Source organism: Vanellus vanellus (assembly GCF_965231255.1).
Source record: "Vanellus vanellus genome assembly, chromosome: 2".
NCBI classification, from domain to species: domain Eukaryota; kingdom Metazoa; phylum Chordata; class Aves; order Charadriiformes; family Charadriidae; genus Vanellus; species Vanellus vanellus.
This window is the reverse complement of record NC_138906.1, coordinates 7060901-7077824: the sequence shown is the minus strand read 5'-3', so window position 1 is coordinate 7077824 and position 16924 is coordinate 7060901. Positions and strand designations below refer to the sequence as shown.

The 16924-nt window shown below is 42.8% G+C and overlaps 1 protein-coding gene across 1 annotated transcript in view; it reads right to left on the bottom strand.

Moving 5' to 3' along the window:
- Positions 1-16924, bottom strand: part of LOC309686298 (sodium channel protein type 5 subunit alpha-like) — a gene marked incomplete at its 5' end in the record, with an annotated part of 177068 nt that overhangs the window by 106709 nt on the left and 53435 nt on the right. The window contains 4 exon segments of the mRNA XM_082498902.1: positions 5909-6310; positions 8709-8891; positions 13000-13197; positions 14637-14778. Of these exon segments, the coding sequence (XP_082355028.1) occupies positions 5909-6310; positions 8709-8891; positions 13000-13197; positions 14637-14778 (925 nt within the window).

The window sequence follows — 16924 nt, the reverse complement described above, 5'->3', positions numbered from 1 at the left end:
GCAGTAGATGTGTCCCATAGTCAGCTTGCCATTTAATGATAAGTGTTTTTCCAGGAAAGAAAGTTTCCACCCAGGTGAATTGCTTACAATTATTGAAGTTACTTAGGGAAGTTTATGAGCTTTTGTTCTTTGAAAAGAATAGATACGTGAGCGGGTATTTTTTTTTTTATTATTTATTTTAGAACAGAGATATCTAATAGTCACGCGAGGAGCTGGCAGTTTTCGCACTCTGAGATAGAGAGCAGTTCCAGGAACTGGACAAAAAGGGCAGCGTAAAGGCTACTATCATTACAGAGGGAATATACACGGGCACAGTGGTTCATCATACTTATATTTCTATAGAAATTAAGCAAGAATAACAACAGTCCCTACAGTTATGGAAGGAGTCTCCTTAGGATCCAGATGAGAAATCACAATGGAGCTAAGCACAGGCACCTCCAGCAGGACAAGGTTATTTGTTGCTCCCTGATTGACTGGAAATGTTTCTCCATTGGATTAGCTAAATTCTATAGGGACAAACATACCATTCAGTAATTTACATGTAAATGAGGATGCATAACACTGCAGATTTATTTTCTTCTGAGTGCCTACAGTTCTGAGCTATGTCAAAACTGTTATGTGAAGATGGGCTTATACATGGCAGCATTTTAAAGACCACATTTGGGAACTGGGACAAGTTTAATTTTCCTTGTACAGTAAAAAGCTTTTCAAGCATAAAAAGAGGTGGACAGGCCACACCATGAACAATGGACCCAGTAAGGCACCAGCACAAGTATTTAATGAGATTGAAGGTGACCATAATAGCGCACGGCATTAAAAAAGAAGCTATTTAATTTTGGGGATGCTTGATTATTTCAAGAGATGCACGGTATCACTGGAGCAGCTTGCAATATTTGTGTCAAATCGGAATGGTTTACGCTTAGAATGTGCTAAAGCAGAGTTTGAAATGAGCAGAAACTAGAGCTGCGGTGAAAACTTTCCGTGCGACAGCAGCAGAGGGCTAGCTAGCTTTCGTCCGTATAACTTACTGGCGGCGATTTTTGGATGACTTATTTTGTTGACCTTTTTTCTGAACATGGAAACTGCTAACACTTTCCCTTCTCACCAGTCCCGTGGCAAAGCAAGAAGGGAAAAAAAGAAATTTTACCTCGGGGTGGTTCAGGGTCAACAAGAAAACCTCGAACCACTGTGGTCAGCAGAACGGTTTTATGCTTAGCAGCAACAAAAGCCAAGGTCTTTTTTTTTTTTTTTTTTTTTAATAAAAAAGAAAAAAGGTTTATCTAGAGATAAGCTTCTAAATGTTTAGTTCAGCACCTCCATAAACATCCTGGCTTTTCTTAAGGCCTCACTCCCCACTAGTTTTCACTCCTGCCAAGTCAGCAATACTCAGCATTCCTAGCTTCCTAAAAGAAAAAACATACGTGTGACCAAGAGAAAAGTCAGGAAATGTTGTGTGTGGAAGAGGGAGACTCCAGATAGCTCCAACCTCAGCCTCGTTGCCCATCCCAAAGCCATGTCACGGGTGGCCCCGCTCTGCTCCTGGGCTGATGGGAAGCTCTGGTGAGGAAGTGCCCCAGAGAGAGCAAAGCAGTGGGGACCACCAGCTAACAGCCCACTTGCAAACCACCACCTCCTCAGTCCTGCATCCATTTCTCTGCTACTTCTAATCTGCAAAATAACTGGAAAGTCACACTGAACAAAAAAAACTTTCAATTTCCCTGCAGAGTTACAGAAAGGGCTCCAGTTGGCCTTAGGAGGAAAGAGGGGATTCTCAAGAAATTCTTGACAACAAGTGACATCTTACTCATCCTCGTCAGATCCCGTGGACAAATTGAGCTCCAGATAGCAGCTCATTAACTTAATCCAATTCTGTTCAAACAGATCAATACTTTGTGAAGGGAGATGTTATTCTAACCTCTTAACTAAGAAACACCAAGACACAACAGAGCAATACATAGCTACAAATAGATATACAAGAATGCACAGAAGCTTTAGGGTGTAGCATGCCCTGAAGTTACTTACATAATGTATAGACTTTCTCTAAAGAAGGCAAAAACCCAAACTCCCAGCCCAGCAATCAGCAGGAGCATAAAAATGTATTATTTTTCAAACCTCTCAGTCTCAGGTCAAGTGAAAAAATAATTAGGACTTTGAGCATAGTCACCAGGTCCTGCTTGTGTCTTATTTACACTGGGGTAAGTTTGATGAAATCAGCAGCTGTACCACTTGAAGAAAGTTGGTCGGAGAACAGACCCAGCCCTGATTCAGTCCTCTGCAGGATACGCTGGAGATTTCCAGGAGAGAGACTAGGACTTACCGTGGGTTTCTTGGGCCAAGCTCCCTGCACCCCTCACACTTGAACTCCTGTTGCTCTCCACATCCGGGTGAAGACAGCCTGACTCAGAGCCACCTTTGGGGAGGGTTTTTACAGATCATATTTTCATATTGCACTACTTTGCTCTTCATATGACCTCAGCGGTCTTTCTAGCTTGAACACTTCAGTGTAACCCCCCGTGCTGCCAAGGGCAGCTCCCCAACGATGCTGCCATCAGTCCTTGCGGGTGCTCTTATGTGCCATGGGAACATCAATGGGCGTAGCAAAGTGTGCGGAGACGCGTGGGTTCCCTGCAGAGGATAGGATGTCCCTCCTCATGCTCAGGCTGTGCACTGAAGCCCCTGGTGACTTGGCAGGACCACTTTGATGAAGAAGACTGCGTGGACACATGCCATTCTGCATGGACCATGCTGTCCATGGCCAGAAAGCCTGCTGACCAGTCAGACTACCCCAGCTGACAAGACTGATGTGCCTCAGCAGCATCCATCTCTCCTGTTTCACTAGCTGTATTTAGGGATTGGGGGGAAGACATGGAACGTGCAAGCTCACTTGGTTTCTCATTGAAACACACTCACATCCATCTGTGCCAAGCAGCCAGGGCCATCTGAAGACCATTTGAAACTGGCTTTTTTGGTTACATGCTCTTCTGCAGCCAAGTATCAGGAGACCCCTTGCCTGAGGCAGCAGCCTGAATAGCGGGATAACCTGCTGCAGCCACCTCTCTCTCTCATGGGAGAGGGCACACGCTGCACAGATGCCTTCATGTCAGCTCAGCTGCCACCTGCAGCCATTCCCATAGACAAACGGGACAGGGGGTAGCAGCTGCAGTGACACAAAGGTATGAAAGTTGTTCATTGTGGTCCCAGCTACTTTGCCTGGGGTAAAATCTTCAGGCTGAACATTGCTAAAACTGATGAGGCTAAAATTCTCACAAGTGGCTAGTGAGTTTTTGTGCTTTCCCTGAGAAACCCTCAGAAGGCCCAGTTTGAAATCATCTGCTGAAACTACGGACTGCTTAAGGGCTGCAGGTTGGAAACTCAAAACCGGAGATGGTCGGGTCATGTTCGCTGTTCACACTCCCTTTTAAATCAGAAGTGCTCTTCCAAGGTTTCCCCAAAGCAGAATTCAGTGGTGTTCCTGCTCAGTAACAATCAGACAGGTCTGTGTTATGTTCATCTGATACTACTGAGCATCACAGAGGGATGCGTTTTGCCAGCTCCATCAACTCAGATGTTGCATTTTTGTGAGTGAAGCCACACTTGCACCTCAGGAAGCTGCAAGTCAAGACTAAACGCATATTACAGTGACGCCTTTTCATGGACTGATCCTTCATCTCTTGTTCAGGGAAGATACAACAGATAGCACGAGTGGGTCCTTTTTCACCCTCGTTTGAAATAAGTAACAGCAGCAGGGTTGGTGGGGTTAATGAGGTAACTACAACTTCACCCTGCAACATCTTTCTTTTGCCTCCCCCAAACATATCAAGAGACTACAAAAAGAAGCCAGAGCCGCTAACAAAGAACAAACTCAACTTCAAATTTTAACAAGAAAAATGCAAAAATAATCACGATGTGCTCCACAGCTGAGGCTGCACGTTTGTGCCCGGCGCTTATAGTTCCTGTAACGAATATGTCTGTACAGCAATGGGCTTCTTGCCAATTAGCTTTTGACTCCAGCTCACATTTTCTGGATAGATTAGATACCAAACCTGTTTCGCAGAAGACACAACGTCCTTCACATTGCATCACTGAACGAGCATCTGTTACTATAGCGCCTGGGTGTTATTTCCTAGATGACCGGGGAAGTGCCAAGCGAGCTCACCCACCCAGGCCATTTAATTTTCAACATCCATTTTTTAAAAAGACAGGAAGCTGGCGAATGAAAAGAAATGCCAGCAGAGCTCAAAGCCTCCCTGTCACCTCAGGGCCCAATCCTGTAAAAAACCAATATTTCCTGTGAAAGGTTGAGTGCCCTCATGCTTTGTTAAGCTTTTTCTGACAGCTGGGAGAGCCTCAGCAGCCCGCAGAGCTGCTTTCCTCGTGGAGAAAAGGGGGACATCCACTGCTCATCTACTGAAGCATTTCTACTTCGGTTCAGATTATTTATTTTTTTAAAAGAGATACGGAAACTGTTTCTTCCACAGTTTCTTTAACCCACAGCGTATTTTGCACCAAGCTAAATCCAATAAAACTCCACTATCTACAACAGTGTTTGTGTTCCTCAGCTGTCTACAGAATGATCTCAGGACTGGTCCTCTTTGTCTGCCGAGAATAAAAATGGGACTAGCAAAGCTCCAAATGAATGAAGTTGTGAACATCTGAAAAAGCAGCAACAGCCTCAAAACTGTCAACAAAACAGATAATTCTCACACCACCCGGTTTCCCACGCGCAGCACGGCCCCTCCTCTCACCTACGGTGTGAGAGTCTATTTGCAGGACTACAGGGAATGCCCGGATAGGTGAGGAAAAAAATTCAATCCGAAGCTTGAAAGAGAAGAAGCCGCTGGCTCTAGAGAAAGAAAAGCTACTTCTCAATTTACTGATAATCTGACACCGTGGCTGGGATCCGTCTCACTCGCCTGTCTCTTCAGGAGGTACCTTGCCTGATACACGTTAGAATCACATTTGCTTATTTCGCCACCAATGTAACCGGGTTTTGGCACCTTGTTACCCTGAGTGTGTCTCATCTCACCTGACTAAAGACACACACAATACAGAGTTATTCACCTTGGGCTCCCCTTGGAGCTAAAATGAACGGAAAGAGGCACTTTTAGGGAGAGAGATTATTCTGACCCATTTTAGGTCTCTGATATCTTAAAAGAGATAAATCCCCACCATATCGAACTGGCAACCTGTCCAAATTGCCCTGCTTGTGTAGCAGCGGTTTCCAAACACCACCTCATGATTTTCCAAGTGAATTTGTGCTTGGGTCCTAATGGTAGCAGTCTTAATAGTTTTATTTACAGCCTTATTAAATATTTTGCGGCAGTGGTGCTTTGCAACAAAGATCCTGCCAATCTGCAAGAGGCTGGAAGTCTGTCGATCATCTGCTCATCTTTCCTGAGTGTTATTTGAACCGGATGCTAAACCTTTCTGGGAGCTACCTTTGGACTGTAAGAACAGCCCTCCACAAGGAGCTATACAGAAGACCAGAGGTTAGATACGAGCAGGTAGTAACCTGTAGTGGCAGAAAACGCAGCCTCAAGATGGTCAGACTCACACCGAATCATTTTAAAAACATCATTTTCTAGCCACTGGACAATGTCAGACATTCAAATGTCAAGAGAAAGCAACTTAAACGCCCCTACAAGAAAAGAAAATTCATATCAAACCCAAGGTGTTTGCCTCCAGCCAGCTCTGAAGAGTGTCAGCAGAAGTGACGATCCTCTCTCGTGCAGCACAAGACACACATTGCTGTGTGAGCGAGCTCACTGTCTTCCCACCCTGCCTAGAACGCTGGGTCTGGGTTTCTCATTGCAGACCGTGTATCGCGTAAATCAATTACAGCAAACTCCAACAACATTCAGAAGGAAACAAGAGCGTGAATCACATACAAAAGTTATAAAGTACTCACCAGGTCGCCTGTCCCAGGTTTTTCCATAATAACTGGGGGGAGCAGTAACCCTGCAGGAGAAGTAGGGTCTGGGTTGAGTGCCCCGGTGCCGCCTCCTATCAGGGAAACCACACCATTGCAATCCACTGAGCTGTTCCTTTTGCCCGTCTGGGTGTAGTTGGGAGTAGTAGGGTGAGAACTATGGCTCACTTGACTTTGCACGCTCGGACGCCTCCCAGATCTTGGAATTAAGAGAGAGCCCCGGTGGCTTTCATTTTCCCCAGCAGTGCTGATCTCATCATCGGCAAAATCTGTTTCGGAGCCAGTGTCTCTGCCACGGAGTCGGAAACTGAATATGCTTCCGTGGCTGGTTCTGCGCTTCACCAAGTTTGCACTGGGACCATAACTAATGCCAAGGAGAGTCTAGAAACCCCCAGAAAGGAAAAAGGGGAAAGAGAAACAACATTTTGCAACATGTTTTCAGGAGCGAGGAAGGTCTGGGGAGAGCAGTAAGTTCCATTTTAAATCAAGTGGTTCAGAGAAAGACTTAATTACACATACTCAACCTTTGCAAAGTTAAGAGGTTGAATAGTCATGCCTAGCCATTAGGTATTTGTCTAATACTTGACTAAGATGTACTGAAATAGGAAGGGCCAAGGTGGCATTCGCCTCGTAGCATGATATTCCCTTTGCTTCTACTCCTTCCCCAGCTGGTAAGTGCCAACAGACCTGGGAAGGCAGCACAAGGAGTGGAAGACAGGAGCAGGGAAAGGGATCCAGCTCCAGTTTACTGCATTATCACACATCTTCGTAACGGCTAAGGAAGGAACGTTGCAGTGGGAGAAGAAGAGATAAAGAAATAGGGCAGGAAATGAACTGCAGGGAAAATGAGAAGAGGGAAGAAGAAGAAGCAGAATACGACGGAAGAAGGTGATAAAGGAAAAAAAAAAAACAAACACAACAAAACAAACCAAGAGCAAGAAGAGGGATATGGTTTATTATAACTTGTAGAATGATTATCCCAATGCACATGGCTGCTTTCAGGGGCAGGTAACCTTGGTACACAGCAGTTTCCCTCACACCCAAATATCAGCCTTTGTGATCCACTCTGACGTCAGCTAGCAAGAGTGCAACTCTGACAGAGCATCAGCAAGAAGTATCCAAGCACTAAACACATTTAAACCCTGGCAGAGTAAAAAGGATGTTTGGAAAATGCATAAGGAATTCAAGTCTGTCCCCTTCCCTTGTATCTGGAGAGGAAATTATTGGAATAAGAGCATTTAGGCAGAAAATATTTTATGGCCTGTACAGAATTTTCAGCTTCTTCAGAACTTTCTGATAAGCCAAGTATATATGAAGAGAGGTCCGATCTCCACAGCATCCGCAAACCAGACAAACCAAACGAAGCCTGATTTCATTTCGCACTGTAGCTCACACTGATGAGTTAGGTAATGATGCTATTTTGTGACACTCGTACAAGGAAGAGTACAAAAACCAGGCCCCTTCTAACTAAAACCAACCCATTTGGATTGCTACCAAATTTTAACTGGTCAAAAATCCATGCCTGGGTTTCCATGGCACAGTCATTGAGACTGATTTCTGATGGCAACACACTTCCAGCTGCTCAGATTGCATCTGAATGATGACTCAGCCTTACTCCCTCCAACCATGCCAGCCACAGCCTTGCAGAGAAGATTTACTATAAGCTTTGAAATGTCTCTCCCATGTTTCTCACGCACATGACATCCAGGGGCGAAAAGTGGAAACAAGAAATAATAATCTAGGAAACAAACTGGCAATGCACAGCTCCAATCCACGGTCATTCTGGTACGTGGTGTTTTGAAACCCATCCAGAATGAAGCTAAAGAGCAATTCTGGCTTTAACAAAGGTGTAATTTGTAACGCGACCCACTCAACCAATGAGACAACAACAAAAACTATTAGATTAAAAAATGCATGTCATTTACAGAAATCCAGCTCTGTGTAAATTTTCTGGGCTGGAGAGTCGTTAATTGGTCACATTTACTTACATCACTCACATGTTTTCTATGAGCTTTTTACGGCTGCCAAATATCCCTAAATTCACTGACAACAAAATGTAAAAAGACTTAGCCCATTACATGGCTATTCAAAAAACAAAATAAACTGATTTAAACTTTGCCCTCAGTTAAGCAAAGACAAATTATCTGAAGCTATTTACGGTCATTTGATACATACAGCATGTGCAGATTCATATTCATGCATGTCAGTAACATTTACATAAAACCCTATTTAACAACAGTCTCCTCTACTCTTTTTTTCCCTGCAATAGAAAGTAGGAACAAGTGCCACAAAGTTTTGACTTGAAGGCAACTAGCAAAGGAATATAAAATTGTTAATAATGTCTTTGTACAGCCTTTAAAAAGCCCTCAGAGTCAAGTTTCCTCCTTTTCTACTCCTCTCTTTTCTTCTTAAGCTTTGCAGGTTTCTTCTAAGAATTTTTTATCTCTAGTAGGGATAGGATAGATATAATCAGATGAATGAAATTAAAGGAAGAAAATAAACCAGACTGTGGGTAATCTTGAAGGAAAAAAAAAAGCGCAAAAAAAATTGAAACAAAATAGATTTGTAAGAATGTTTAATGGGCATTTTTAATTCATTTTGAAAATAAAGTGGTAATATGTTTTCTTCCACTGTTCTAAAACAGACTATGTGCAGGTCAGTTGTTAAATATCTGATTATTCTCTACAGCTGAAAGCTTCAGCTTTAATTGCCTATTCAGAGCCTGGCCTATCCAGCAAAGTGCAATGTTGAGTAAGTGACATTTCAGACCATGGCTTACCATTCTCCTCTGACCATCGTCGTAGTCACACTTGGGATTCCTTTGGTCTTCCCCATACTCTTCTCCCCCTAGAGATTTCTTTTTCTTGCGCTTATTTCTTCTTTCCTTGGCATTTTTGGATGCTAAGGGTGACATTTCCAATGAACTAAGTGACATTGAATCAATTCCTTTAGCAGCTAGTGCCTAAAACAGAAAATGGTAGAAGGTGTAAAATATTATTTGAGTTAAGGATCTCAGTAAGAACTAGTAGTAACTCTGCTCAACAATAATTTTACATTTTAAGTTTTAAGGTTGCGTAGGAGATAAACTAAAAATTTCAGGTGGTCATTAATCATAAGGCCAAGTTGGATGGGGCTTTGAGCAACCTGGTCTAGTGGGAGGTGTCCTTTCCCATGGCAGGGGCATTGGAACTAGATGATCTTTAAGGTCCCTTCCAACTCTAACCATTCTATGATTCTATAAAACTATCTCACACGGTGGGAACCAGTCTTAACTCATTTCTAACCTCTACATTTAGCCACCGGAAAATAAACAACAAACGAGACACGTTCCTGCTACAAATGCACACAGGCAGGTTGGCCACCCAGATCCTATGATGGAGCATTAGGAATGGCTGCATGAAATAATGTGATTTATGTAGAGCTCACACACAAGATGCTTGGACATTTCACGAGAGGAACAGCCTGTGTGCGCACACCCGCAGGTGCACACCGCGCACACATCCCGGGAGCCACGCTTCTGACGCCAGTCAAAAAAAATCTCAAGCCTCAGACTAAGCTCTCCCTGAACTTCATCCCCTTGAACCGGGAGGGCTGGACAGGAGGGCAGCCAAGCTGGCTGCCGGGATTTTTCCTCCCCAGTCACAGGGGGACGCGAGGAACAGCGGGCAATTCAGCTGGCATGTCTTTGTAAACACTTATCCCGAGCAGCAGCGCAGGCAGCTATGATGAGAGACGCAAAGGGAAAACCACGGGCTTAACTGGAGATAAGGTGGACTTTGCTTCGCCGTGTGCTTCAGAGCTGTGCTGGTTATCTGGTGGGATCGCTGGAGGAGCTGGCTGATAACAGACCAACTGCTAGAAACCCAGCAGAAGCCGAATACGAAAGCCTGAGCGCACAAAGCCCCAGCCTTGGAAGCAAATGAGCAGCCAGGAGGAAGAATCGATACGCGCGGTTCCTCCTGCAGCCCACGCCAACGCGCTGGGTCCCCATCCCTGGTGCGGGCAGGAGGAGCGAGGGGGCTCTGAGCACAAAGCACCAGGTCAGGTTTGGAGGTGCCAGCGTCTCAGCGGTAGCCACATCAGTGGTCTGGAGACAAGCCCATTTGCGGAGCCTCCAGCCGAAATACATAAAGCGAGTGAATTATCAAAAAAAAAAAAAAAAAAAGGAAAAAAAAAGGAAAAGAAAAAGGAAAAAAAAAGGAAAAAAAAAAAGGAAAAAAAAAAAGAAAAGCCTCTCCAGGTTCCCAAGAACAGGAGAAATGGATGAATCCTCAGTGCTATTGTCTGTAAGCCACTAGAATCAAACAGGCAATCAGCTCTCCGCAGCAAAATACTCCCTTCCTCCCACAGGCATCAGTCCAAGGAAAGTGAAGGCACTTAACAGCCGTGTAAAGAATCAATCATGTATTTCAAGGAGTAGCGGTAGCTCTATCAAGCTGAGAGCACAACAAAACTTAATTCCTGTGGGAAATATCTTTCATGAGCAAGCTGCTTAGAGCAGAGAGGAGGAGGGCTCAGACACCGGTCTAGGCTGTTCTTTCTTTTTTTTCCTTCTTTTTTTTTTTCCTTCTTTTTTTTTTTTTTTTTTTCTCTGAGTCAATTGATTTAATTGCTATGCTGAAGTGCTTTCTCTTCATAAAGATTCAGCAAGTCTTTTGGTGTTAAGTTCAGGTTTAGGAATGTGTTAGACCAATTGTGCAAATTGACTGATAGTCCCCAAGCAGACCTGTCCATTATATTTGTGCTCTCTTTATGCTGCACAGTGTAAAAGAGGGTCTAAAGAGTTTCGGTTTTCCTTTCAGATCGACATCATATTTTATTGATCTAGAAAATATTGTAGGTTGTGCTACTAAGCCTGCTGTTCTCTTACTGAAAAATAAGGTAATTTTCAGTTTCTTGGTGTTTTCGTACCTATGGCTTGGGTTGAAAAGCTTCTGCCCTGCATAGCTTTTTCAGTTGTTGAAAAAGGATTTGGACTAAATTGTTTCTCTGCACACAGAGGATGTCCCCATGTCCTGCCTATCTACCTGTTCTGCTTGGGTTCCCGTGGGCCACGTCCTGCCCCTCAGGCATTGCAAGCCATAACCCACTGCACTGACCCCCAGGGCAAGGGAGGAGTTTGGGACCGGGCACGTCTGGGATGGATGGTGGCTGAAAGATGGGAGAAAAGCTTAACTCACACAAGGCCTGACATGGGGATTATGGAGGAGACAGGCCTTGAAGCAAGAACTTAGAGGTACAGTGAGAAAGTCAAACCCAAGATCTTGGTTTGGAGAGCAGGATTAAAACTGAGTAGCTCTGACTGGGGCAAGACACCTGAGAAGGACATCTGAAAGCTACATGGTGCAGTCACCCAATTCACTTTCCTGAGGCTCTTCTTCCAGATGTCTAATTTGAAATGTCGGGGGTTGATTTCCAGAATTACTGGGCTTCACTAGTGAACACAATGGACGCCAACAGCTCTACTCCTAAGTTTCCTTTCCATAAGATTAGGATAATTCTCCAGGAGTATTGCAGATACAAGTGAGTATTTTTGAAGCACACGGAGTCTAACCAGTGACGAGAGGCACGGAAAAACCTCTGAGGACGTTAGTCATTTTGTCTTTGAAGGAGGCTTTGAATGCCCGAGTTGGGAAGTCTGCTCCAGCTGGCCTAAGGCTACAGAACAAACGATGAGAAAGTGAAGAGCTGCTCTTGAGTCATGCACTGTCCACCCTTTGTACTGGACAGGGCACAGGAAAAATGAGATGTGGTTGGTTGAAGAAAACACTGTGTTATAAAGCAAAGAGACAAATGGGAACAATTTAGGTTTTCACCAGCAGCCTTCATTTTGACACATTCTGACTTTCAGGGCTTACTGTTCCTTTTTTTGTGTGTACACACAGGCTTAACTGAAATCAAAGCCTTCAAAAGGAAATTCTTAAATATCTTTAATTATAGCTGGGGTACCAAAGTTGACTGTTATTAGGAAGAGCTCAGCTGGAGTCAAAAAACACAAAAATTTGTATAACATAGGTACGAGTTGGAGCTCAGTTTGCTCCCTTAGGTTATGGCAGAAAGTTACTCTGTTCAAAGTGCCTGTACATGGACTAAATTGCATTTACCTATTACTTAAACCATCAAAGAGGATCTTTAAAAGGACTTAAATGATGTATAAGCCTCTACTAGCACTTTGTCAAGGGTGAATTGCATTTTCTATTTTCTTTCCAAGGATTTAAATGGGCTTTGGATTAGGCCCTGAAGCCAGATGTACCCAAAAGAAAATTATGTATATTAGTTTATATTGTGTATCAAGGATTTATTTCTCTCAACTACAGTGCTACGTGTTATTTCAGACTAATTTTCTTATTGTCTTCTTGTTCACAGCACCTAAAATGTTCTCTTCAACTGCTTAATAAAGGCTTTCTACCCCACACAAACCACAGGCAAATTAACTGGTGCTATTAAGGCTATATGGCTACATCCACCACTTGGCCTCCCTGTTTTGTTTAAGTTTACGACATAAAATTAAATCCACATCCTTTTTATAATTTGCAAAGCTTAACCTCCAGATCTGCTTGTTTACTTGTTCGGGAATGAAGTTGTATGTGCTTCAAACAGGTTATCCTACATCTTTATCTTCATTATCGGACAGTTGGATATTCCTGGCTGTTTGAATGAGACAGTGAGAAAGTGAACGTGAGCTGACGTGGTGGTGGTGGAAGAAGGTTCAGCCAGGGCTATGGGTCAGCTACCAAAATAGCTGTTCTGTGCTCAAATGGGGATGTAGTTATATCATCATTAAAATGTCTTATATGCCAACCTGTATAATTTCCTCTGCCGGCATATGTGGCACAGTTAAACCAGTACAACTCTGTAAACCCTAAATGGCTCCAGTCCTAGCAGGAAGAGCCGTTGGTTTTCTTTTAGAAAGGATTGTAATAGCTCTGTCCAGGACAATTAACATTAAGCTGCTTTCAAGTAAACTCTTACTTCAAGTATCACACAAATGTAAAATAAAGAGAACATGAATCTCAAGGTACCATCTGTTCAAGTTACCCAAGGCTCATCAGGTCACATAGTTTACTGACCTCCTGCTCTTTCTTTAGCATCTCCATGGCTTCCCGAAACTTTCTTTCCTTCTCCTCTGTTTCAGCAATAGTGGCTTGGTTCTGCTCTTCATACGCCATGGCCACAACAGCCAAAATCAGGTTGACCAGATAAAATGAGCCCAGAAAGATGACCAGCATAAAAAAAAGCATGTAGATCTTCCCAGCAGATCTGAGAGTCTGTAAGCACAAAAGTAAAATCACTATCATTTGTTTACAATGCTTTTAAAAAGAGAAAAAAGAAATTAAACTTAAATTTACAATATAATTGAGTTCAGCCTTTTTTACTAGCCCAAGCAGAGTCCTATTGATGACAAATGACAACCGCATACAAGGAAATAACCTCCTTATCAATAAATTTTTATACCTTATTCAAAAATTATGTGCCTTGCAGTAGAATTCATTTTTAAAAGAAGAATGCTTTCCTCCTTTACCAAATCTCTCTGCTGGTTTTCTTTGAGAATCAATAATCTTACAATCAGCTGCAGTGAAAGCTTTCCCCACATAGCTCAATCTATTTTTGTCCAGTGCATAGAAACTTTTCAAGTAGATTCATACTGTATCCTTTCCGATGTGTACAGTCTAGGTCCTTTACAGTCAATGGGGAGAAAAAGATACTTTTAGGGTGCAACTCATCTGAATGTTATTTAGATGTCTGCCTCAGGATAAGAAGAACCAAACCTTGGGTGCTGTTGACCATGTTGCCTGGTTCTCCACCAGATTTATAGGCATAACCGGAGTTTAGGGTAATAGTCTGAGCTTCTGTTATAGATGTGTCCCACGGTCAATGACTTGATGCTAGTGGTAGAAACCACTGTGTGATATTATAAGGTTAAACAGTAAAAGGGAGTGATGTTCACCCTTATTTGCCGTGACCGTTTCAGCCTTCCAGAGTTGTACGTGCAGCTCTGAGCCACATAAGCAAATATAGTTGTTTAAAGAATCTTCGATTTAATTGTTTTACGTTTTCCAGAAATGAAATTGCATAACTGGCTGCATGTGAAGCTGAAATCCCCAGTACCTTTAAAGATGTCTACCTCAGTACCTTCAGAGTATTATCTGTCAGCACTAATTCCTTTGATTTCCTTACGAGCATGCTCTGGTTTTGGCAATTCTGAGATGCAGAAGTAAATCTTCAGTGGCTTCATGGACAGAGCATGTAATTCAGTACCAAACTATCATATGTAGTTCTTCAGAGCTTGCATATGTTTCAGGCAATGCACGCTAAAATGAGCATTTATGAGCAGACCACCTTGCAAACGACTGTACGTTGACTCTGCCTTCACTGTGCCCCTGGCTGTCAGTTGTCCATGATGAAAAGTCTGCAGCAGGGAGAACTGAAAGGCACCAGGTAATCTTGCCATCTGCTGAATTTGTCTTCATTATCATGCCTTGCAAAACCAGATATGCCAAGTATACAGGTGCTTCTCTTGTCCTTTTTTGAGCTGGACTCAAAAGATTAGTTCATGTTACACCAGCCACCAAAAAAATCACATGTGATAACCTTAATAAAGCGGTGAACTTCATATAGATTCAGGTAAATTACCCAATGGATATTTAACTGTAACAAGATTATGTGTTTATTTTCTATTTTTGAAAGGAATAAAACAATCTCACACCTGTTGATAAAGACGCTCCCAATAATCTTGTGTCATAAGACGGAACAAAGAGAGAAAGGCCCAGCCAAAAGTATCAAAGCTGGTGTAACCATGGTCAGGATTTTCCCCGGCTTTCAGACATATGTATCCCTCAGGGCACGTGCTGCAAAACACGAAAGACAATACATTGAATGCATCATAGAAGGCTTCAGCATGGAGAAACTGATTTCCAAGGGAGCATATTGAATGCTCTTGGTTAAGACCACAGATCTTCAATGGTAAATTCCTTAACTGGGTGAAAACACAGGAAACGGGTGGATGCTAACTTCACAATACCAAAGGTATTTGCAATCTTATTTTTCCTTTGAAAGAGTGAAGTGGTAAATGGTAACCATAGCTCAAGCTACAGTGGCAAATGAGCACCCAGCATTTCAGATATTTGGAGTAGAACAGAATTAGGTGCCTAAGCAAGACTGTAGTGCTTAAATATGATTTCTCTTGGCACTTATTCCTAATTAAGAATCATAAACGTGGTGTCTCCTCTTACAGTTGTGGTGATGGTGAACCTGTTTTCCGGTTACATACTCCTACACTGGATGGACGACATCAGCGTGTGCCATCTGAGCACCTTCCCCATCACTTACTACACCTGACCTTGCGCTCACCCCCTGCAAGGACTGAATCTTTAATCTAAGAGACTCAGCCCTTTGTTTCACTCACCGCCATAGTCTGGGGTCATGACATTTTTTTCTGCTTCTGCCAGGAAAATGTTTGCCTCGTGTGTCTTGCACATCCACATATTAAATGGCATGCAGGTAGCATGAATTTCACTGGCTCTCATTAAACTTTGAGACTCTTCACAATAATTTTCTAGCCCCATATGCCAGAAGAGACACAGAATGCTCTCTGCTTTACAGCCAGCAGTGGTCCTGTGTAAGTGCTGAATAGCATCATCAGGTGAAACACAAGGTAGAAGAGATCCCAGGTTGGTGAGCATCCCTCTCTCACAGAACGGTGTGCAGTTTTTAACATTTTTTCTCCCAGCAAAAACCCATAGAGTCTTTCAACCACTGCTATTTTTTGTCAAAGAAGAATATTACCAAAAATTGAAATGCAAAGCAGTAATATAAACAATGAAAAGTAATTTTTAAAATGCCACACAAAAAAAGAAATTATTCCTGAGAAAACAGAGTGTGCCTCAGTATAAAAATCAAGGATTTTTTTTTTGAAATATCAATTTTATACTGATAAAAATCAAATCTCCACAGCACAGGATAGCAACCCTGTATTGCATGTTGAGACAAGAATACATTGCTATAGATTTTGAAGTTATACGAATTTATGGTGTCAGCCACCAACATTAGACATTCAACAACACTTTAAGAAGCTTAATTTAATATCATTAGTCAAGCACAAATTTTTAAGTAAGTCCGCTTTGAACACTGAAAAAAGGAGCGTTGAAGCATTACAAAATGTGTGCATATCCTTGTTTGCAGTAGTTTTCAGAAAAAGCAATAAAATATGAAAAATAACAGTTGATGTTTAATGAATTAAATGTAACACACAAGTAAGAATATAATAACATTCTGTCACCCTAGGTAGAGCCAAGTTAGTTTATATCAGTTGAAAATTTAGATAATAGTAACTATGTCTCACAAAGAAAGAGAGACATTTCTATTTTTTTTCCCTGCCAGCCTAGAAATGCCTCCTTCTAGATCTTTCCTGCTTTGACTACCCATTGTTTCCTGGTAAGAGCCACATTTGAATAAAAATTACAGTAACATTACTGAGTTAGAAGATCCTAAAATGCAGAAATCTCAGTTTTTTTCCCCGCAAAATATGCAGATGCACACTGAATGTCTCTCGTATATCCGTGTCCTTTTTTGAGGCAACCTTATCACTAAATCTCCTCTCTCCCAGAGGCAGCATCTGCTGTCACTCTCTGAAACAGAGACACGAAATTTCTGCCTCTGATCTGCTGCTGCAGATAGCCTTCAGTGCCCATGACGTGCTGCTGACACTGTTCATGAGCTCTGAGAAATGGATCCTCTGGGTTCCTGAGAAGGAAACCCTTTCTGCTCACTGGCTCTAAGACATCACATCCAGATAGGACCGAATCATAGAATCACAGAATGGTTAGAGTTGGAAGAGACCTTGAAGATCATCGAGTTCCAACCCCCCTGCCATGGGCAGGGACACCCCCCACTAGACCAGGTCGCTAAAAGCCCCATCCAACCTGGCCTTGAACACTTCCAGGGATGGGGCAGCCACAGCTTCTCTGGGCAACTTGTTCCAGTGTCTCACCACCT